At 50.2% G+C, this 23,746-nt stretch overlaps 1 protein-coding gene across 2 annotated transcripts; it reads right to left on the bottom strand.

Annotated features, from left to right (window-relative positions):
• On the bottom strand, positions 1-23,707 carry SYNM (synemin). 2 transcript variants are annotated; one of them, XM_019637870.1, is made up of 5 exons: positions 22,767-23,707; positions 16,880-17,004; positions 8,175-8,245; positions 3,831-6,277; positions 1-2,924 (listed from the first exon to the last, which is right to left on the bottom strand). In XM_019637870.1, the coding sequence occupies exons 1-5, from the start codon at positions 23,574-23,576 to the stop codon at positions 2,625-2,627; spliced, it is 3,753 nt and encodes a 1,250-aa protein (XP_019493415.1). In that variant the 5' UTR covers positions 23,577-23,707; the 3' UTR covers positions 1-2,624. The 2 variants fall into 2 exon arrangements, with proteins under 2 accessions (XP_019493415.1, XP_019493414.1); XM_019637869.1 differs by having other exon boundaries at positions 1-6,277.
• Positions 23,708-23,746: the final 39 nt, after the last annotated feature.

Raw genomic sequence — 23,746 nt, 5'->3', positions numbered from 1 at the left:
TTCTCTTTAGGTCTTTTTCTCTTAGATTTTATTTTTACACATCCCTTTGTAGGGAACAGGAGGTTAGCAAGATCAGCTTTTTCGATGATTCCATTCTAAATATACATTTTAGATAAACAATATCAAACAACCAGTGGGAAGGGAATTACATTCCATTAATACTGTTTTGTCTAAACACAATAGACAGGAAAAGACTGTCCTCACCCATCCAACCACACCATTGATTTCTACTGTCTCCAGAGTGACTGGTTTTATAGGACAAGAAGCTGTGGGGTGACCTGTCATGGTGTTGAGGGCACACCCTACTCCAGAGACTTGATAACCAAGGACAGCTCATGATTCCATATTGGTAAGTACCCTTGGCAGGATACTTCTCGAAGATATTCATTCCAACATGGAGATAAGAATTAAGATCTAAGAAATTTATTTTCCAAATACAGGTGGGTCACAATATTAACAACCTGTTCATGTTCACACCCATTTACAAGGTCATGAGCTATGATAGTGACTAAGCCACTTAGACTCACATAATAGAGTCCCCATTATCAGTCCTGCCATCAAACAGTTGGCTGTCACCCTGACCAAATTCTCATCAATAAATCACTTATACAAATACCAGTACCACTTACAGCTAACAAAATCAGCCCATCCTTGTGTTAGAAACGAGAAGTCTTTGCAAAGCCATCACCTCCGTACCAGTTTGTGACAATCACTAGTTCATTTGGCAGATAACAACGGTTTAAACTTGCAATTCAAATTAACTTGCTTTCTCTTCCCTGATTCACAGTGTTTTTCAAATAGATCGTCCTGAAAGTGGGGCAGCATTTCTCCTCCACTTGTCTGTTGATGAAGGAAACGCACTCGCCCTAAACTACCTGTGGCAGCCATTTCTGGGAACTGAGGAGACAGACGTGTGTCCCAGGAGTCTGAGAGCCATCATCTGAAACCCAGAAGCAAGACCCTCAAATGCCATACTCACCCCCCACCCCACCCCCATCATTACCCACCTGAGGGTGACATTGCCTTGGGTCGTTTTCCCCAGTGCACTATTGTGTTACATTCTATGTTATGTGTTAGAGAAAGCACGGTTTAGGCACCACTATGTGAAGGAAGCTCATTTGGATTCAAATAACGCTGTGCTGCTAGAGATACTAGTTTCAATGTGATGCTTCACCTTGAAAGATTGACGCTAGAAACCCAAATAAAATAAAATGGATCCAATGGAGCACACTCATTGGAATATCTTAAACTCGGTGGTGCAAATCTGCCGGTGCCCTTTCTGTGGACCATCCATTGGAGTGGGGCCTTGGCCTTCCTCCCAGGCCCCTCAGGGGTGCTTCCATGCTGGGCGATGGGAGAGGCACCCACTCAGTTCCTTCCCCCAAACATCTTATTCTAGTTAACGTATTGCTCGTTTCCCTGGACGAAACACCCCACCGGTAGTGATTTCTGTTGAAAGTGCAAAATCTTCTGTGAGGTTGGTTGTTCTTTTTCATCTCTAGCTCCTTGAGCTCAGACAGGCCTCCACCGGCAGTGGTTTAAGAAGGGCTCGATTAGGAAGCACAGGCCACCCCGGGCTTCCAATTTTATCGCACGTGACCACCCTGCCAGTCCTGCTACAGTCTCAGCATTGGCATTCTCTTCATTCATTCTCTTCATTGTCTCCAGGGTCTACCTCCCACCAGTGAAATGAAACATTTAGGTGCTAAGAGCTAAAGTGCAGAAAGTTCAAGTACGCTCTGCCGAGAGCTGGCTACTCCAGAACTTAGGTCATAACCAAAAAAACTATACTGTGCTCTATTAGTGATCTAGTGCCACAGAAAAGAAATGGTGCTGTAAGTGAATCCTAATAAATCATTTTCCCTACGTGAGGGTCTGGGCAGTGTCCTCGGCACCCGTGCAAACATAGCGAGTGTGTTGATTTGAAATTTTGCACTAGGCTGTAGCTATCCTATCCATAAATAAAATGCTGTGTTTTTTTAAAGCTCTGCACATAGAAAGCAATTCATTCAAATCTTAGAATGAATTTAACTCTATGACAAATAACTTACCTAAAGATAAAATTATCAATTTTTTATTTTATTTTATTTTTTTTACTGTAAGCAATTTGCTTATTCCCTATTATTTCTTTTTGAAAAGACTTTGGAAAGAGAAAATTGTATTGGCTCTTTTCCCTTAAAAGGTTAGTTTTCTATTTCTTATTAGCACATGCAAAGACAATGTACTCTTAAATATATTAATCTGTTACTATGTAGGCATCTTACCTAAAGAGAGTTAATTATAGCTTCAAGCAGATGCAAGGCATTTCTATGACCAGGTGCAAACTGGTATAAATCATCTCTAGGAGAGAAAACTCCAGAAAAGGGAACTTTTAAGATGACAAAGAAGTATTTTTGTAAAAGTCCCAACTCAAAAATAAAGTGCCAAAACCTTTTAAGGCATGAATTAATTTGAAACCTTTACAGATTATAAAATAAATTGACATTGCCTAGAGCAACTCTTTGGAGAAAGTAAAAAAAAGGGGGAGGTTTTCATAAAGAGTGGGCCTCCCCCCTTAAAATCAGTAAAGGCCTTTGTGTGTTGGTATAGCATCAAATAAGACACCATTTAAAGCAAATTGTTTCTCAAAACCAGTGTCCCTCATCCTCCTCTTCCTGACTGTCTAGATAGAGGACAGCGACTTGCTTTTCATCTGAAACCACTGACCTTTGATCTACCATCCTCTGTAGCTGCACTGTCTTATCAAACTCAGCCTGCTCCTTGCCCTTAACGCTCGTGCTGGCTGCCCGGCCGTTCCTACTGCCAGCATCTCTCCAGGTACCACTGTCAGACACGCTATGAGCTTCTGCTTCCGTCCCTGCGGGAAAAAGGACCGTGGCCTCTCGGGTCCAGCTGGGGGTCGCCTCTACGTTACTCACGTCCATCTGAAAGGTAAACGAGGTTTCTTTGGGCCCCAGTGCAACGTGCCTTTGCATTCTGCTGCCGCCTGCTGACTCACCAAGCTCAGGGGCGTCTACCGAACCAGCGAGGGCAAATGTTTTGGAAACGGGCCCATGGAAGACGATGTGTTCAGAGGTTTGGGTTTCCCCAGGACCTAGCCGAATATGCCTAAAGGATCTGCTCATGCCCAGTGTCGCTTCTGCCCCTGACGTGTCTCCCCCACTTGCCTCCTGGGGAGATTCAGAAACGGCCCCTTGGAAGGTGCTCTCATCACTCATCAGGACTTTCCTGCCCATGGTGTAACTACGAGTGACCTGGGTCACGTCTGCTGAGCTCGCTCCATGGACCCCGCTTTCAGAGTCGCTGAATTCCCCATGTTGGGAAACTGTCTGCTCGGTGGTCTGACGCCTGTGAGGCCCAACTGTGACGTGCCTGATGGGTGTGCCATTCTCTACCCTATCCTCAGTGTGCACAGATGCTTCTCTGACCCCCAACTCCACCGAGTCTGAGAAGGGGGCTGTGAACTGGATTTGCGCACTGAGCCCCTCTCTGGGGCCTAACTGAAGGTGCTTTACTGAAGTCTGGGTACCCACTAATTCTTCTGTTCGAAAATAATCACCAACCTTCTCACCCCCAGAAAAGGAGCTCGGAAAAATCATTTCCCTTTGAGCATGAAACTGTTTGGAGCCAAACACACTGTGGCCCCCCGGTCTGTCGGTATCTGTGGAGAGCTCTGCCGTGCCCCCCGCGTCCCGATAGGCAGGGTCGGGCCCTTCGAAAAAGATTTCTTTGGACACTTGACTTTGCTCAGGACCCAATGTCAAGTGCCTCACAGACCAGCTAGCTCCCACCGAGCTCTCTGCCTGACTCGGGCCGCCTTCCCCACTTACCTCCACCACTTCTGCAGTGGGTCCCTCGCGCGGGACTCGCTCAGTCCTCCAAATTCCAGGGGAGTCTATCTTAATGTGTCTTACAGACTGATGTACGTCCTCTAGCACGTGTGACTGGGCAAAGCCCGTTGGGCTGGTGACCTCTATAGTGGCCGACACCGGGCCATGGGAAGTGACCCTCTGTGTGCTGCGAGAGGCCCAGCCAGTGTCATCGTCCTCAGCAGAGGGTCTGTACAGTTCCTGGGTGGCCCAGCGCTTGAAGCCGAAGCCGGCCACTGGGGCGGGCCCTGCAGCTTCCCTGTCTGGGCTTCCAGGCGCTGGGCTGTACCGCCTGGCCATGGCATCTCGCACCACCGACTCCACCGCTTTCTCGATTTCACCAGTTTCATCTTTGCCCAGCAACTCCAGATCTAACTTCTCTGTATCCATAGTTTCCGAGAGGTTGACCTCAGCAACCAAGGTCATGGCCCCACCACCCGAGGTCTGGACTTTCTTCACGTCAACAGCAACGTTCCCTGAGCCGCCCTGACCCTCTTTGGTGAGGGCAGACAGTTCCTCCTTCAGGCGCCCCGGGAGGTTCTCCTCCAGCTGCCCGATAACCTCCACCAACTGGTGTCGGGGTTCCTTGGAGGCTCTCCTCATGGAAGTGTGGAATTCGTGTGGTATTTTAACTTCCTTTTCAATGACGGTGGCTTCTGCATGAAATTCGCCACTTCTAGCTTGTTCTTTCCAGGGAGGAGAGCTCACATCCCCCTTCAGAGAAGGTTCTAGAACATCCAGGGGCTTCACAACCTTCTCCCCCAATGCATCACCCCCCCTTATTATTCTCCGAGACCCCGGCACAATTTCATCTTGCCAAGAGTATCGGATGGTGGATTCTTCCTCGATGTGGATCTGCCCGTATACTGAGCCTTCATCTCTGTCATGGCCGATGTCATGCTCGGGGCATTCATCTGGTGTTGACACAAAATAATTCTGCTCTCCCTCTGAGTCACCTGCCTCCGTCACTTCTTCAACATGACTTACGTTTTCTTGGGACAGCTCCGTCTTCTTACGTTGATGAACAGAGAATGTGACCTCTGTTTCTCCATACCCCGCCTCCTCAGCCAGCCCCTGGGAGCCCGGAGACATGTCGTCAACCTCCTGCACGTGGAATGGGGTGGAAACCTCACCGGCCTTCTCGCCACCCATGTAGCTCATGGGCTCCTCGACGATCTCCACGTTGACCACCTTCGCCGTCCCGTGTCTTCCTTTCAGACCCAGGTTGATTATGTCTCCTATCATCTGCTCGGTGGGTTTCCCTTTCAGCCCCACCTTATCCCGCCCATCCATGCTCAACAGATAGTCCTGGCCAGCTTCCTCGGATACGTCGACTTCCTCCGTCAGTTTTGACTCCACCACAATCTCAGTCTTTGTTTTCTTGCCCCCAGGAAGCTCTTTCCTGCCCACATAAGTGACTCTCGTGTCTGGAGAAGAATCAGCAGATGTTTCTGTATCAGGAGACTGGGCAAGCTGCTTCAGGATGCCGGACACGATATTTTCCGCTATGGTTTCCGTCATGGAATCGCCTGTCAGAGAGCCGGCGGCGTCCCTGGCATCCCACCTGAGCTTTGCCTCTTTCCTTTCCACCCCTTTAGCTGGACCACCCCCTGCATCCTTCTTTAGGGGTATCTGGAAACCTTTGGGGGTCCCTTCTGGGGTGCTGTCTTTGGATACTTCCAGACGGATCGGCACCTCTCTTTCTCTCACACTTTGCTCCTTCAATGGCTCCTTCTCCTCTGCCTTGTCCCTCATGTGCTGGCTCCCTCTCTGTCTTGCTTCTTTATCTAACTTGGTTAGCTCTTCCCACCTTAAGTTCCTCTCCTCTGAAGCCTTCTCTTTAGAATCAAACATTTTCTCTTCTTGCTTTGATTGGACGGTTCCTGCTCTGTTTCTCTCCTGCTCCCTCGTGGCTCTAGCTTCTGTTTTCTTTCCCAAAATGACGGTCCTCTCATTTGACCAAGTGCTTTCGGAAGCATCTGCCACCACATTGTCGCGGCGTTCTCGGTGTGACTCCTGGGCAAGAGTAGGCTCTCTGGCAACATGAATGGGGATGTCCCTTGTACCTTCAGTTCTTGGTCTACCGGGGAATGTTTTCAGTTGAGCATCAGTATTTCTTCCAAGCCCATGGGCGGGAGACAAAGTTCTGACGTTGGGCGGACTGCTGGCAGTTTTTTCGTAAGACTTTTCCCGCTGGGTGGTGGTGGTAAAGGAAGGATATCCTGAGCCCAGGAAGCCTCTCCTGGAAATGCTTCCAGTCTGTGATGCCTGCTGTGCCCACAGGTTAGGATGCAGGGATGAGCTGTGCCGGAAGCTCCCCGAAGGTGCTTTCTGCCTCGAAAACAGGTTTCTTTCATTTTCCCTCTGTAATACCGAGTTGGTATAGTGATAGGACGTTTTTCCGAATTCTGTAGAAATGGAGCAGTTCATTAAAATAATAGTCATCATTACCTTATTTTTTTTCCATCTTAAAAAGTATCACTGTAGGTCAAATCCCACCCCATCATAATAAATACATATGATTATCACAGAATGGTCATTATATTCTCAATCCCCGAAATAACTTTTGGGTAGTTTTAAAAATCCTGTTACAATAAAATTATATAGCCCTACAAATGCTTCAGCACAACGCTTTCTCTAGTTACTGATGTTAAATACCCCTGTTAACATATATATGAAACGTGTGATTGTAAAGCAAGACACATGCATCAGATAGGTTGGGGTGCTGGTTTTTGTGGCCCAAATGTCACAATATTATGATAACTTGGAATCATTCATTTCTACATTGTTGGGCTAAGTTTCTTTTACTTACTACAGTAGAAAAGAGCTTCATAATTACGAAGTACCTAATTCATACACATTAAGTGGAATTACCCCTCCACCATTTAATATATTCTTATTTCTCATTGATTTCCATGTTGGGGCAACAAGTATTGAAGAATTTAACTTTTTTTTTTAAAGCATCCTGATTTCTTTTATTTTTACACTAATATTTTTACAAACTTCTCGTTTGAAGAGGTGCCAGAGCAGGAAGCCGACCAGTCACCAACATTAGGATCTGATTTAATGTCATGATTTTGGGGGTTGGGGGGCAGTCCATTGGACTCCCCACCTTGCTCTGGACCACTGGCAGAGGGTGCTACCCATGGGGGTGTCCAAACTCCACCAAGGTACCTGCTCTTAGGAATGGCAGCCGGTGATTAGAATGTGGCCGGGAGCACCATCCACCCTGAGCTTGTCCCCTTGTGCCTACCCACATCCCATCCTGCCGAGCTGGGCAGCGCCTTCTCTCTCCACCTGGTCTCCCTCATGGTGGCCAATGCCAGGGGCTTCTTTAGGACAGATCCCAGGACACAGGAGAGAGACCAGGCCAGGACATTGTCTACAAAGATTCTTCTTCTAAACTGAGAAGTCCCAGAAGATGAATGCCCAGGAAACAGTGCAGGGATGGCCTGCATTTTCATTAAGGTTCAATGAGAAATATGGAAGATCACAGATTGGTTTTAAGCCTATGATTTTAAGCCAAATTACTGTATGCAATATTACAAAAGAAACAAGTGCATTAATAAGCACTGATAAATTCCCTATCAGGAACACATCTCTACACTTATTCAGTGAAGCTGATTGAACACGACACAGAAATATCTGGAAGCTCTAAGACTAATAAAAGAGTTCACAAATGATATTCTTTATTCTAATACTTCCTTTTGGCATAATACATAGTTGCTAAAATAAATTTAGTTTACAAATACTGTATATCCTTTAAGAAGCTTGGAAAATAATGAATGAATGAAAAAAGTTAACAGAGACACCCAATTGCCCTTTTGCTGAGCTCTTCCTAGGCTACAGAAATCACAGCTAGTAAAAGATGAGTGACCCCGGGCCAGGACTGTTGGTCCTTCCTTAAGTTTGGTCGTGGCCCTCGTTTTCTCTCTCCCTTCTTTCTAAGTTATGCGATGCATTTCCAGACTTGTATAGCCACATGTAAAAAAAAAAACACTAGGTGACTAAGTAAATCTTGAAATCTGATGCATAAATAATTCTTATTTTACAGATGTCATCATGTGAACTGATGCCAGGCAGACTGACTAATGGCCACATCTGTGGACATCTTTGCTTTTTCCAAACTTACTCTCAAAATCAGAAAGCAAACTTGCTGGGCATTGTCTAAGACCAGATCCCTTCCAGTCACAGATGATTAGAACCAAAATTATTATTCTGAACCCAGTGACCTGTCAACTCTGTGAAGTGCCTAATAGGGACAATGTTGTGTTTTGAAAAATAATTAGCTTTTCTTATGTTTACCTCGTGGCAGGTTTTCAAGGCGCTCAGTTAAGATCAATATCTCTGGATTACTTTCTCCTTCCAGTAAGGCTCTGTAGAAATTAAAACAGAAAACAAAACAAAACTCATTCGGAAATAAAGGACCAAGAAGTGCCTCTATGAGCCATGGTATGGAGTATTTGCTTAATGACCACAGTGTCACAGTGTCATGTGTTTCAGGACTCGTGTCTGAGGATGTGGTACCACTGGGATGCAAGCCAGGCTCACTAAACATGGCCGGACAGAACATCCATGTAACTGAATGAACAAAATGAGGGTCTAGAGCTTCAGAACTACTGCAGAGCCAAGTCCTTCTAGAAAGCCTTTCTAGGGCCGGCTGAGTGGCGCGGTGGTTAAGAACTGGCTTGGGATGCCAGAGAGCCCAGGTTCGGATCCCACATGAGGGCCAGTGACACTGCCCTCTACAGCTAAGATGCTGAACAACAGCTCAACCTGGAGCTGGGCTGCCATGAGTTGCCTGCGACGTCTAGGCTGCAGCCCCTGCTGCAGTGGGTTACCATGGGCTACCGTGTGTAGCCAGCAGCCAGCGTGAGCGGCCAGCAGCCGCAGTGAGCGGCCGTCCAGAAGCCGGCGACTGATCTGCCTCGCCCGGGAAGAGCGCAATGATGGTGCCAACTTGCGCCAGTGAAGCAACGTCCTCCACAACTAGACTGAAGAACAAAAGGACAGCAACTTGTCTGTTCCCCTTCCCCCAATTCCCCAGCACTGTTCCCATCCCCCAGTTCCCCAATTTAGAAAGAAAGAAAGAAAGAAAGAAAGCCTTTCTAAACCCAATGCCAGGAAAGGAGGCAGAGAGATGTGGGGCCCAGAGGGCGGGGTGGGGGGGGTCTGGCTTCTCTGGGAAGCAAGGAGGGGCCCATGTAGGCATGTCACCCCAGGGCTAGAGGGCCCCAGAACAATGACAACCCCCAGGGGGGTCTTTCTGGAGTCAAAGGTCAGAGGCTGACATTTGTGTATAAATAAAGCCACTTCATATGTGGTTTTCAAACTGGGTTCCATGGGGATATCCTGGAGATTTTTTTTAAAAAGGGGAGCGATGGCAGGGGGGCAGGAGAAAAGAGGCAATGAAAAGATGCAGACCAACTACACCCCCACCCCCACCTCCAGGGGCCTCATTTCGTCCAGAAGAGTATCCGTTATCTCCTTTAACAAAATGGTGGAAAGCACTCCACCAGGTGCTTTATTTGGCCACGTCCATCTCCGAAAGGCTAAAACTGTGGCGTCCACGCTGAGTTGTGATTCACATCTACCACTCAGCGCCCTGAGGAGAGTGGACACGTCAGGCTTGGGCCCCGGTGGACCGGGCGTGCTGGGACTGGCTCAGCACTGGGATGTCCCTCGCTCAGAGACCCCTAGGACGCTGGCTGCTGCGGACACAACAGTTGTTCGGTTGCTAGAGCAACGTGTGAGTCACTAACTTCAGTTCCAAGAAATACACTGTATATGGCGAAGGGCGACCAGAAGCAGGGCCCACTTGGAAATGCTGCTATTACCACTGGGAGCTGGGCACGGAAACAGAGGAGGGACGCCAGTGCTGGGCAGGGCCTCAGCGGTTCAGGCAATCGGGCACCGAGTTCCATCTCTACTGATTCAAATGTGGTGATTCCCGCAGATGTGTGAACCCCGGGGGCAGCCAGAAGAAAGTGAGAGAGGCTCCCTTCCAAGGACAGCAGCAGAGACAATCGCGAGGGGTTCTTCTCCAGGTGTGTGCAGATGGTTCACCGTGGAAGCCGTGACGGACATGCACACGTGTGCTGATGCCGGGAGACGCGGGGCCCTTCCACTCAGGGTGAAAGCCAAGAAACAGGACACCAACCCATTAATTCCACACCCTCATGACCATGCATTTTGGGTTCCAGGAACACAAATAGCTTCTCCCATCACTGAGAAAATTCTGAGCTCTGTATATAAGAGGAACGTTCTGGGTAAAAGTCTCACGCGGGGGGTGGGTACCCCAGGATGACGGCCACAGAAGCGGTGGCGTCCTACAGCTAAGGGGCCAGGGTGGGGCCTGATGAGAAGGTCACATTCTATTTCAGACCATTCCTTGGCGGGCTCAGCAGGAAGCCTCGGGCTTGTTGCTGGAACAGCCCAAGTCAGGACAGAGAGTGTCTGAGGCGTCCAGGTCCGCAGACAAACCAATGGCAGGTGTGTGGTGGGGGTGGTGGTGGGGGGAAATCCGGATAAAGAAGATCCCCTTAGGGAAAAAGAAATCTTTCCTCACCCCTCAATGGGGAATGGTTTTGTTCCTTTTTCAGGGAAAATCCAAACCGTCACCGAACTTCTCCTGAGTTTGGGGCCCTGAGGGTAGGGTGCTGTGGTACACAGGAGGGGTACCAGTCCCCCACGGGGCTTGAGTGGTCGGTCACAGACACAGCACTGACACTTCCAGTACCCATGGCCCTGAGTACCCCTGGCTAAGACTGAGCACCAAGCACTCTCCAGCCCTCCCGTCTGTTACCCACAAAGTCCTCCCAGAAACCCCGTGCACAGGACCAGTGACGAGCACCCTGGCTCTGTAGGTAAGAAAGCTGGGGAGAGTAAGATGGAACCCAGGCAGCCTGAGTGCTCACCCCCGCCCCTTCGAGGCCAGAGACTTCAGTATTTTATACAAATGGTAGACAGAACAGATCCTGCAGACAGACCCTCCAGACCATATGCACGAAAGCATATTCAACACCTCGTGGTAATTTCCATCAAAAGACCCTCCAGGGCTCTCCCATAGGCTATGAAGCCCCTACAGGGGAAGGGCTCGGTTCCATGTCTGTGTCTCCCTCTTGATGGCTGGCTCTTGCGCAGCAGGGGCGTGTCACCTTCTCCACCTCAGCGCCCACCCAGGGCCTCACAGGACAGATCCAGGCACTGGTCATTTAATTTGTGCCTTAATTAACATACACCCCACGTGACACACACCGAGCCCTGCCCTCCACCATCACGAGACTAACGGCCGAGGTGAAAACTAAACCGATGCTGAAGATGCCAGAAATGTAGGATTTTCTCAAAACCTCTCAGAGGACCATTTTTAGGGAATAGACTCGTACAACTTTAAAGTTGGCAGAGCGCTCTCTGGTTATTTTCAGAGAGGAGAACCGCCGCCAGGCCCTGGCGACTTGAGATGCCAGCCCCCTGACTCACAGCTATCAGTGAACATACACGCGCAGCTCAACGGCCGCCAGCCTCATAAGCAGGAAAACAAGCGGACACGTGCGGGAAAACAAGATCCCTGGCCTCACGAAGAAGTTGGGACAAATCCAGAGAGCGAAGTGAGCTGCCATGTGGCCCCTGGCCAGGCTAGACGCGCTAACAGACCACCCATCGTCCTAACCACCAGCAGCAGGGCTCTCTGGGATAAATTATCCTAATGGAATTTCAGGGCATGCCCACTGTTATTTCGCACTGTGGGTACAGTGCTGCCACACTGTGCGCCCAGGACAGGAGGACGAGAGTGAGGGGGGAGGGGCACTCAGAGGATGTTTCCAGAAGGGACACCATTGGGGTCCATGGACATTCACAGGGTGCTTCCTGGCTCAGGGCAGGTGGGAGCTGAGAGATGAAAAAAGGGAGGGAGCTGGGAGGAGGAGTCTCAGACCTGCCTCCCTGGCCTCCCGGCTTCCAAGGGGGCAGGAGGACTGCCTGTCACCCCAGACTTGGGACTGGAGGCGGGAGGGAGGAAGGGAGGAGAGAGGGGTAGAGTTCCATTCACAGGAGGGACATCACCATCCAAACTGGAAAGAGTCTGTCCCAACCACAGGCGTTACATGGAAGATAATAATGAGGAGATGGCGCTGTGTCTTTTCTGGTCATTCCCTCTGCGCTCAGTATTACATCACATATAAAGCCTCATCATCGATTCTAGAGACTGAAAAAAAAATCAAATGGAGGACTCCCTGTGACTCAGTTTCCCCATTCTGAAATGAGGACACATGTGCAGGTTTGTGGCGGTAATTAAGTAATTGGAAAGTTCTTACAACAATGGCCGTCACAGGACAGGTATTCAATGATGGTTAGTTTTCATCACCTTCTACCTTTTCGCCAGCCCAGTTCCTATCTCCCACCTTTCCCTACCCCTTCAAGGCCCAACTCAAATCCCACATCCCTTGAACATCTCAACTAATCACCTCGGCCTGAAGCTCTCTGTCCCTTCTCTGAACCGTCTTTATCTGACCTAATTTGGCAATTAGCCATCTACAGTATGTTCTTGGAACGTGCGTTCTGTTATTTTAACATCTTCTCCTCCCAGGCCACACCTGCTTCCCACCTCCCCCTCTCCTACATGTCTGTTCAAATCTCCACCATCCTTCGAGACCCAGGTCAATCTCACATCCCTCGTGAAGCCTTCCCAGATTTTCACAAACTCCCTTCTGATCTCTGGAAACCCTGCACTTGGGTGTCTTTGGGTCATTTCCTGTGTCCTACCATGTAGGAAGCTACTTAGGTCCACGCAGCCCTTACCCACAGAATATGATCCTCTATGCCAAGGTCCCTCTCAGCAGATATCGCACCCTGCAGGCCACGTGTCCCTGGAGCAGCCTGAGAACACACACCCCAGCTCACAAAACCACAAAACACGGCTTCACAGGATGGATGCCCATCCATCACATGCGGCAGGGCCATCCAGCGACACCCACATGCTTGGCATTGCCACAGGCGCCACGCTAGCTCAGGCGTCAGGTCCTCTCCCAGGCTGTCCTTTCTGCCTGGAAAGCCCTTCGCACATGCCCTCTTCCTGATGTCCCCTCCCGCAAGACCCAAGCACTGCCTCTTCCAGGAAGCCTGCCCTGCACACCTCATCGGCCCCCATGTCACTAAGTCTGTCCATCTTTTGTCTTGTTCTCTGCACAGCTGCAAGATAGGCTTGGTGCTTTCCGGATGTCCTGGGCTGCTCTGCAAACTGCAGTATGTACGCAGATCACATGAGATCTTGTTACAAGGCCAACTGTGGTGAGTAGGTCTGGGGTGGGCCTGAGATTCTGCCTTTTGCACAAGCATGAGGTGACTCTCATGCCGACACTGTCAGTCTTCAGGGCCCTGTGAACAGCGAGGCCCTGTACCAGTGCTTCTCTACCCTGGTCGCACCTGGCAATCAGCCTGGGAGCTTTCAAACCACTGCCATGACGGGCCCACCCTGCGCAACCTACCCAGAATATGTAGGACTGGGCCCAGGGCGACAAGCCTCTCCAGCCCCTTCTGACGTCGTTGTGACAGGCAGAGAAGGGCGAGCACAAGCCCACCTTTTCTGGTACTTTCTCTCTTCTCTCAGCATCCTCGGCCCCAGCCCAGCCCCACGGCTGCTGCCAGTCGTCACCTGCTATGTAGGAGGAGAGGGCTCATTGTGATATTCACATCCCAGATGACGTGCCAGGGTCTTCCCAAGCCACCAAGTGGCCACCTAGGTTTGATGAACTTCTCAAGTCTTAGATTCTGAAGTTTGCTTTGTTTTCATTTGATGAGTTTATTCAATGACATATTTACTTACACCCTGTAAGCCTATATTTATGAATTGTAAATCACGCCATTTAATTTTGCCTTCATGTTTCTTCATCACTGTGAAGGGTACCAGGAAGGGCCAGCTATCTGGCTTCGGAAGTGTTCGCGGCACTTGAGAGCTGGCGTCAGCACAGCCGACAAATTCCAGCTGGACTGGAATACGCCTTCAGCTTTAAAGGGCCACAGCCCTTACATGTGACATGGTTAGGGAGGATGAAGACCATCAACTGAGCAGTGCTGGGGGATGGCCACCACAGGGGGAACTGCGGCAAATCGCATGATGTCAAGCCAAGAGGGAGGGAATGTCAGCTGCAGTGTCAGCCACCCTCAGCCTCGAGACAAAGCTGGTGAGGAGCTGCACTGCTCGGGCCCCTGGGCTGTGTCTCCATGTGGCTGACCATCCCTGCTGCTCGTGGTAAGGCAGGGTGTGGGAGGAAGGCCAACTTCCTCAAAGACGGTGTGTCAAGGCGTGTAAACATCGATCCAGTGGGCACTTGTGACAAGGGTCAGAAGCACAGAAGAGCACTCACACCAACATGAATTTTCTGTCCTCAGAATCGGGGCAGCCACACAAAATACGGAGGCCTGCAGCCATTCTAACCACTGAGGTAAGTGTCTGAAGCTGGCCAGGGCCAGGTGTGAACCAGGCTCCTGGACCAGGCTCCTTACTTACACCTTGCAAACTTGGACTTCAGAAAGACATACAGTGCAATCAATCACTCGTGTCCTTCAAAGGACTGGTGCCTCCTAATTTCCTAGGAGGTGGCCAAGTCGACCCCGAATTGGGTTACGGAAATGCCAGGAACAGACAGAGGCAGCACAGCTGACAGTCAAGCTGCTGTCAGGAGCGAAAAAGGCTCCCCAATCGATGCCCTCGGGAAAAACTAAGCTGGTAGGAATGTGAGCACCTACTAGAAAGGTAAGGCAACATGCGCACTGGTGCCCTCTGACTTTCCACAACAGAGAACTGGGGCAGGACAGGGCGAGGAAGCAAAAGAGCTCCAAACCCCAGAGACAAAGCACAAAATCAAAGCATCCAATTCCAACCCAGGGAGCTATTACAGAGAAGAAACAGGGAGAACCAACCACCCTGTAGGAAAAGGACTCGCCAGGCATCATAGCGCAGGCACAGGTGTGGGTTTTCTGGACCGGACCAGCACCCGCTTTAGAGTGGTACAGGACTGGGGTACCTCCTGCCTCCCAGTCTCAATCCATGTGACTCATGGGAGGCTGACCCCTTCCAAGCCCTAGAGCACTTTGTCCCCTGGAACTGCTTGGGGCCTGGCCTGCCGCAGCGTGGGCGGGGACCAGGAGGAAGACATCAGAGAAGGCAGGGACAGGTGGCTGACAACCTCTTCTAAGCACCTGGTCCCATCATGCCCGACACTAAGGACTTTTTCAGTTATATGAGGAATAAATGCCTGTTTTTGACTACAGCCAGTCTGAGAAGGGTTTCTGCCACGTGCAGGTGGAAAAGTCCTGATTAATGCTCCCTTTCCCCCAAATAAAGTCTGTTTTTTTTTTGAAGGTTTCCTTATTAGTAACGTTTACCTCATCTTACTGAGCGTTTGTCTAAACACCCTATCAGTTTCATTTTGTGACCGTTCACCTCAGGAGATGTCCAAGGAGAATGCGGGAGATGGAACTTGGGAAGGTCAGGCTGGCCAGAGCCTCCTCCCTGGCCCTGACCACCATCACCCCTGTAGGATGCAGCCACAGCACGGCTCTGAGGGGGACCCAGCAAAGCCCCCACTGGTTTGGCCCAAGGATCACCCCTCAATTTGGAGGTTTCTCCAAGGGCTGCCGTGCCCCTAGGCAGACTTCACCCCTTAGCGGCCATGGTGGGCCCAGGTAAGGGGCTGCCCGAGAACCTGCTCCCTCTTCACTGATGGTAAGAAAGGGCCCTGATGAGAGGTGGGCTGTGGGGAGTCTTCCAGACAATAAAGACAGTGAGGCTGGCCCCGGCTGCAGTGTGGGCCACCAGCAGGCACCAGCCAGACACCTCCTCACAACGCCCATCAAAACAACCCAGGCCCCTTCGTTATTCTCAGAACAAAGTCACGACCAAAAGGCTGCACAGGCAACCTGCAGGGAGTGCTGAACGAGGCCAGGGCTCTGCCGCTAACCAGGGGAGTGGACCTGCGCTGGAAGATGGCACTGATGGCTGTGCCTTCCACTCATTTGCCAAGGCAGACTTCCCAAAGCTCATTCAGGCGCATGATCGGTTACGATGCTGGGAATGAAGGGGGCGCCGTGCCCACTTTACCAGGTTTGGGGGTAAGGGTCCCTCAGCAGCGAGGACCCCTGGCTTCCAGGCCCCTCCTGCTCCCCTGCAAAGGAGATGAGTGGGATTCACCACCGAGAGGGTGACTGTGAATAGGAAACAGCTGCAGGGGACTTTGCACTGGGTCCAGAGGGCAGTAAGGACTCAGTCATGTTGGCTACTGTTGTCTTTCTCACAACTGAGGAGCTAGGTCTCTAAAATTCCTTGCCCTGTAAGTGTCGAGATCTGGGCCCCTCCGTGCCAGTCCTCATGGAGCATGGAAGCTGAGGGAAATAAGGGGAACCCCTCAACCAAAGACCGCTGACCACCCCGGGGGCAGGACGGGGAATGCCGAGGGAAAGTGCCACTCTGGGGACACCGGCTGTGTTCTCTGCCCTGCCCAGCACTCAGTCTCTTTGAGGGCTTTGTGACTCATTCATCTGGGTTGGTCACGCCAAATTCAAATTGAGAAACAAAGCCAGTTGCCCAAAGGCCCCTGGGAAAAACTCAGAGCCCTGGGATTTGAAACAACAGGCAGCTGGACTCGGCCATTCTGGGTTCGAATCCTGACCCTTCACTTTCTAGCTTTGTAACTTGTCTGAGTCAAGTCTGTTCATCTGTAAGCACAGGACCTAAGGCCTAGGATCCAAGGAGTTGACATATGAGTAAAGCTCTTCAACGGTGCCCAGGACACGCAGACAGAGGCAGGGGGACAAAGCTCAAGCTAGTCCCTTCACTGGGGAAGGCCGGCTCTGTGACCTGCATCTCTCTTCCTCCTCCCTCAGGCCCTGGACTCCCCGCCTGACCATGCCAAGGGCTGCACTCTATTGGTTACAAAGCCACAGGCTCTCTGCAGAGGCTACGGTGATATCACACTGCCGGCTTCCTCAAGGCAGACTCAGCACAGCATCCTTACCTGTAGGTTGCCACCTCCAGGCTGAGGCCAGTCTTCACCTGCACGAGCTCCTGATAATCCCGCAGCCGGTCAGCCATGGCCAAGGTGAGGGCCGCCTTCTCATCCTCCAGGCAAGAAAGCACACTCTGAAAAGAACAGAGGGTTCTTAGGTCAGAGGACTTGGAGCTTTGTTGGGATGAACTCAAGGTCCCAACAGTTCAAGACACAGAAAGAGACGAAAAACCTCCAGGTTTATGAAAGATGAAGTCATTGCAAGGATGGTTGTAATTACAGCATTTCTTCCATGAGGAAGTTTTTTTTTGTTTTTTTTTTTACTGCACAGGGAAGATTTTAATAGGACACTGGCGTCTCTGTTTATACTCTCTAATAATAAAGAATGCCTAAGAGTTTATTAGAGCATCTTGGTCCAGACATCAGTTCGCTTAGGAAAGTCAATACGCCAAATTGCTCAACTAAGATGCTCCTGAAAATAAACCCAAACCAGAAAGCATGGGTTTTACAATATTTAAAAATAGAAGTCACTCCAATTTGAAAGAGAATTTCCTCTATACTCATGATTTCCCCCAATAAAAAGCAGGTAGGCTGATACAGGACTATTAGTTTCACATAGAAAAGCTACTTTAAAATCATCTGAGGAGAAAGCCTACATTAGTGAGATAGGAATGTATTCTGGGCAGAAATGTCAAACTACAGACCCGCCTCTAGAAAAATGCCCTCCACATAGCTGTTACACAGCACACAATTGGGGAATTGGATTTAAAATGAAATGAGGAAGGTAATAGTACTCTCCTCAAAACGTACTATTTTTATTTTTATTTATTATAATTTTTTTATCTTTTTTAAGGTTTCATTGGGGGAATTGGAGGGGAACAGTGTTGAGGAATTGGGAAGGGGACCAGCCAAGTTGTTGTTCTTCAATCTTAGTTGTGGAGGGCGCCAGTCGCCATCTGGCTTCCCGTCGGCAGCTCGTGGCCTCTAAACTCAAGGTGCTGTGTTCAATCTTAGATGTGGGTGAGTGTAGCCACCATCCCATGTGGGAGTCAAACTAACAGCCTTGTTGTTAAGAGTGCACACTCTATCCATTGAGCCATCCGGGCGGCAGCCCAGCTCAAGGTGCCCAGTTCAGTCTTAGCTGCGGGTGGGCATAGCCCACCATTGAACAGGCAATCTTGTTGTTACACCAGCTGAGCCATCCTGCCACCTGTTGGCAGCTCAGCGACAGCTCAGCTTGGGCACAGTGTCACTGGCCCATGTGGGAATCAAACCAGCAGCCCTGTTGCTCAGAGCTCGCGCTCTTAAGTCAACTCTTAACCAACTCTTGAGCCACTCGGCCGGCCGAAAACATAATATTTTTAAATCGACAATATCTTTTAATTAATAAACACAATGGCTTTAGTCACACAATGTTACAGTTTTGCATTACTCTGTGTTATAGTTTTGCCTAACTTTTTATAGTTAGTCTCAGGAATAATTAACTGAGCAAATATGTAAATGTTGGAATAAGTCCATATACCTCTAGCTTGTAATGGAAAATTGCATTATTTATGAATACAACTCACAGGCTACATTTTTAGACATTTATCTGTGTGGAATTCAAAAACTGTAAGACAGTCAAGGAGAGGGCCTCTATTTTCATTCCTCGTGTAATCCCCCCACCAAAGTTCACAGTCAATGTCATATCTGCGAAACCAAGGAATGATCTTAACTTAACTAATGATTTCACACTGAATTTACCATTTCAAAAAAAAAAGCATGGCTAAAAACAAAAACTGAAATCATTTAGCTTTGAAAACAAAAGAGTACATTTTAAGAATCACTAGCTAGTACCTCCGGGAGGATATATGTTAATAGCCCCCAAAGCTGGGCATTATAAGCAGATAAAGAGGTTCATGGCCAGTCTTAAATGACAGAGTTGCCAAAATTTAGCCATGACATTCATACACTCTATTGCTGATAGTTAATGATCGGAGTTAAAAATCTAATGTTTGCCCATGTTAGAGGGAGTATAGACTCAGCTACAAGAGACTATAAATATATGACTTCTTTCTACAATGGGAAATTCAACCTAAATATTAAAACTTGAGAATTTATAGTAATTTATTCTTTACAAGGAAGTTCAATTATTGTTCAATTGCTTCGAAAAAAATATCAGATGCACTAAAGTCTCTAACCACAAACCTCCTAGCAGGTCAAAATCCCCCCAGCATGTGCAAAGATGGTCTCCCTTCCCCGGGGGCACAGAGGGTTCTGCACCCCCACAAAACATAGAGAACAAAATGGAACTGTGTTGAAGTAAGTATGGTTCCAACCACATTTCCATGTGAGTCAACTCTTCCTAAACTGTCAAAGGGAAATGAGTTGACTTCTGGAAGCAGGAACATATGGCTTATTGGCTCCAGACACTCTCCAGAGAAATTGTAACTGATCCTTCTGGTTGAAAAAAGCTTCAGACTTGGGCTCTCCTTTGCGAGAAGTTTTCAAACAGTGGGCCAAGCCAGAGGCACCGGAGCTGACATACTAATTCTAATCCAGGCAGAGGCAGTTTCACCTAATGTTATAAAAGCTGGGCTTTTCACCTTCTTTAGTTGTTATTTTGAGAGATTTGGGGCAGCATCGCCACTGATGACGAAATGTAAGTCTACAGCAGGGAAAGCATGCTGCCGTTAGCACCCAAAGAATTCACTGTCTTTTAAGCAAACTTTGAGCAGATCTTTGCTAAGCAAGTCACCCAGACACAATAGGAAGTGCTTGCAAATGTCACTGTCACATCACCGGAATTTTCAGTGTTAGAGCTCTAACCTTGAGTCTAAATGTGATCACCTCATTTAGACACAAAAACTAAATGTATGAATAATAATGAACACTGATTGGATGCTAAGTATTTATAGCTCTAGCCCAGACAACACCCTGAGCTCTGGAGTCATAATTTTATTTTACATATCAGGGGGGGTGTCTCAGAGGCATCTGAAACTGGACTCTGATCTCCCACCCAAACATGCTCTCCTGCACCAACCCCCTTCACCTGAGAGAGCCCCCCCTCCAGTTGCTCAGGCCACACCTGGAGTTAACTTGATTTCTCCTTCTCTCTCCCTCCACATCCAATCCATCTGCAAACCCCACTGGCTCAGCTTCAGGCTGATCCCTGTCTCAGCCCCCTCGGGGCTCCCCTGACCCCGCCTCCAGCACCTGCTGCCTTGATCAACGCAGTCATCTACTCAAGAGGTCGCCTTGTTCCCACTCTTGCCCTACAGCCTGGGAGACAGGGTGTGTTACTCAGGTTTTCAAGTGATCTTGACCACGTTTGAAATGCTGGGAACCTATATGTCAGTTCAGCAAACTTTTCTCTGGCAAATCTGAGGCAAGGGGCCTAACAGGGAGAAGGCATGTGGGCCACCTGGGAAGGACCACTTTTCCCAGAGTGTCCTAGGGAGCATCTTGCCCCCTTGAGCTGCAGAGGGGGCCCAGAGACAGGGAGACATTGGGCACTGTGGGGGGAATCGGGGGTGGGCTCCTGCCTCCAGATGGGGGCTTCCCATTAAATCATATGGAAAAGTAAATGAAAGACTTAACACTAAAGCTATTCTGACAACAGCCAGCTGGAAGGGTCTAAAAATATTTTAGGATTTCAGATTAATGGGGCAAGTCCTTCCTCTGGGCTGGGCCTTAGGAAAAGCAAATATCATCATTCCATGAATGCAAAGTGAATACTGGTTAAAAGTTTATCTTTAATGGAACAGATAGAAGAGAGGAAATGTAGCCCAGTGGTTAGTTGCTCGGCACTGGAGCCTGAATTGAACCTGGCTTAGTTACTTACTAACTAGGTGACCCATGAGCCTCAGTTTCATCTGTAAAATGGGGCTAATATTAGAACCCACATCATAAGATTGGTGAGAGGACTGAGGGTGAATACATGTGAAGTTCTTTACTCCGTGCTCTTTACTTCTAGGGTAAAGAAGCAAATTCCAACAAGAGAGGTATCACTGGACAGGAAGGTGAGGGTGGGATTCTAGTTCTGGGTCAGGTGTGACCCCAAGGAAGGCACTTCCCTGGGTGGGTACTGGGGTCCCTATGTCAAAGAAGGGCTGGATGGAGATTCTAATTGCACTTCTCAAGTCCCCAGCTCTCTTCTAATCAGAGGAAAGAGTTCTGCTTGCTAAAAAGAACTTTGAAACCAGAACTCCAAGATCCAAAATGAGCCAAGGGAGCCATGACAGCAAGTGAATGGTGAGGATTTAGCCCACACAGCAAGCCTCAAAGAAGCATTTTCCAAACCCATTTACACATCACGGACCCTTGAGGTGGTAGCAGGGGTTCCCTATGAAGGGGTTCAGGGGTCAGTGAGTTTGGCAGGATCCCTTTTTGATTGAAAGCTCCATGAATACCTACTTTCAAGACACTTTTAAACTTTCGTTTACCACAGAGCATGGGGCCCTGTGGAGCCAGCATCCCTGGCCACCATCATAGGAAAAGGAAGTGCTCTGGAATCTAGAGTAAGTTCTGGAAATCAGCACACACATCAGCCAGGTGCTGGCTTTGCTCCACCTACAACCCTGGAAGAAGGCTTTTCAAAGTCATGAGACAGAGGCCAAACAAAACCCATGATCTAAAAAACTGAATCCCAATGCTTGAGGACTATATTGCTTTATATGATTTCCCATCTAGACTCCAGCTCTTTGACTACTGAAACCCCAGTGCAGTGCTGGGGACCCGGGGGTAGTCGATAGGTACTTGCTGATTATTTGTAAACACCTGTCACATCACCACAGTCCTCTATGCCACACCCCCATATTCCCTTTACTCATCTTTTTTTTAAAGCACAAAATCACTCTATCACAAATCTTTACCACGAAGCTACAAACTGTTCCCTTAAGATACGTCTAAATTTATGTGGATGTTATTTTAAACTGTCCTGAGAACGAATGATAGTATGATTTGGGAATATTTCCAATTCCGACCTAGACTGGGCAGGACCAGGGCCAAGCCTAGGACTGGACTGGGTGTACAGACAATAAATCAGGCACAAGTGTCACCCTATCAGTGTCAGAGGTTTGAGTGTGGCTTCTCTGAAATAGTAACTGTTTGCATTACTCTGCACTTGTAATAACATCCTGCCACGGGGGCCCACATTTATACCACTTTTACACTACCCAGAGATCTGACTTCAGCCTCCACCGTGAAAAAAACATCTCTGATTAAGCTCTTTTCTGCATTAAAGTTGCTGCCCCTCCCAGAACATGCAGAACCACAACCAGCTGCCTCCAGCTGGGAGATTATTCTGGCAAAATAAAATCCATTTTGGAAAAACAATTAAGGCTTTCCCCCGGGGGGAGGGCCAGGGCCAATGGAACTGCCATTCTGAATGGCTCTGGGTAAGGGCTGGACATTGCTAGGAAACCCCCCCCACACACACACACACACACACAACAGGGACCTATCTGAGAAGGGATGAGCTGTCACTTCTGGAAGTCAAAGGCTTCTTGGTTGACTTTATGTGCAGTAGGGCCTAGGACGCACAGGAAATTGAAAGAGAACCTACAGTCATTTGTCAGGATGCGCCCAGTCATGTCAAAATCTAAAGAAATTGACAACCTACCAAGATAACAGGGGCAGGGCTATCCACCAGGACCTTGCACTCGCCCGCTCAGTCGATGGACCAACGGACCAAGCTCTTGTTCTAGGTTTGACGAAATGCTGGGACCCTGAGGTCCCGCCTCAGAACAAGGGGCTCCTTCAGCACCTAGGTCCCCAGGTGGTCTGGGCACCCTCGGGGCCGGCCCCACCCATCTGCGACGCTAAGTGAAGGTGCTGCGAGTACGGGGGTGCCCTTCGCTACCCTACCCCCTGCAGGGGGCTCGGGGTCGGGGTGGGATCGCCCCTGCGCACGGACCTGCCGCTCCTTGGCCTGCAGCTCATAGGCCTCGCGCTTCCGCTGCAGCTCGTCTTCCAGCAGCACGCGCAACTGCTCCAGCTCGAGCGCCTGGCGCTGCAGCGCCTCCGCCTCCTGCGCGCACAGCCGCGTCTCCTCCTCGGCCTGGAGCCGGCTCTCCTGGCCGCGCCGCAGTGCCGCCTCCAGCTCGCGCACCTCGTCCTCGTACAGGTGCACGGCGTCCCGCCACGACTCGGACACCAGCAGCGCGTAGCTGTCGTGCACCTCCCGCAGGCGTGGCGGGGGCGCGGCGGGGCCGGTGGTGCGGGCTCGGTAGTGCAGGGTCAAGCTGGCAGCGCGCGCGCGCAGCTCCCGCACTTCGCGCTCGTGGGCCGCGTCCAGGCCGCGACGCTCGGCCTGCAGCCGGCCCAACATCGCCTCGAGGGCAGCGCGCGCGCCCTGCGCTTCCTGCAGCTCGCGCCGCTGCACTCCCAGCTCGGCGTCCAGGCGGCCACGGGCGGCGCGCTCCTCCTCGCCCAGCAGCTGCAGCTCCCGCAGCTCGCGCCGCAGCGTGTCGCGCTCGCCCTCGGCCAGCGCCGTGGCCCAGCTCAGCTCGTCCAGCTGCTGCCGCAAGCGGCGCGCCTCCTCGGCCCAGCGGGCCTGGCCATTGACCCCCAGGCCCTCCTGTCGGCGGCGGCCGCGCAGCTCCTCCTCCAGGAGCAGGTTTTCGCGCTCCAGCTCCCGCACCCGGCACACGTAGTCATAGAGCCGGGCGTTGAGCTCCTGCAGCTCGGCCTTTTCGGGGCGTGTGTGCAGCCGCCAGGACAGCATGGTGCTGAGTGTTCGGGACGCTGCCGGCCAGCCGGGCCCCTTCCTCCCTGGTCTTGTCCCCTCCGCCGCACCTCTCCGGCCCCGCCGCCGCCGCCCGGGAGGCCCGCAGACTGCCACGGGAGCCGGCGAGTCGCTGCACTTAGCGGACCCGACGCACGGGAGGGGCGCGG

This window comes from Hipposideros armiger, unplaced genomic scaffold (genome assembly GCF_001890085.2).
Source record: "Hipposideros armiger isolate ML-2016 unplaced genomic scaffold, ASM189008v1 scaffold_35, whole genome shotgun sequence".
In the NCBI taxonomy this organism is placed as follows: domain Eukaryota; kingdom Metazoa; phylum Chordata; class Mammalia; order Chiroptera; family Hipposideridae; genus Hipposideros; species Hipposideros armiger.
This window is presented reverse-complemented; position numbering and strand designations above follow the sequence as displayed.

Excerpts from the sequence above, each read along its gene's own strand:
- SYNM (XM_019637869.1), bottom strand. The coding sequence starts at position 23,576 with ATGCTGTCCTGGCGGCTGCACACACGCCCCGAAAAGGCCGAGCTGCAG. Across the intron at positions 8,246-16,879 it reads CTGGAGGTGGCAACCTACAG|AGCCTTACTGGAAGGAGAAA; the intron begins GTAAGGATGCTG and ends TAATTTCTACAG. Across the intron at positions 6,278-8,174 it reads CCTTGAAAACCTGCCACGAG|AATTCGGAAAAACGTCCTAT; the intron begins GTAAACATAAGA and ends CCATTTCTACAG.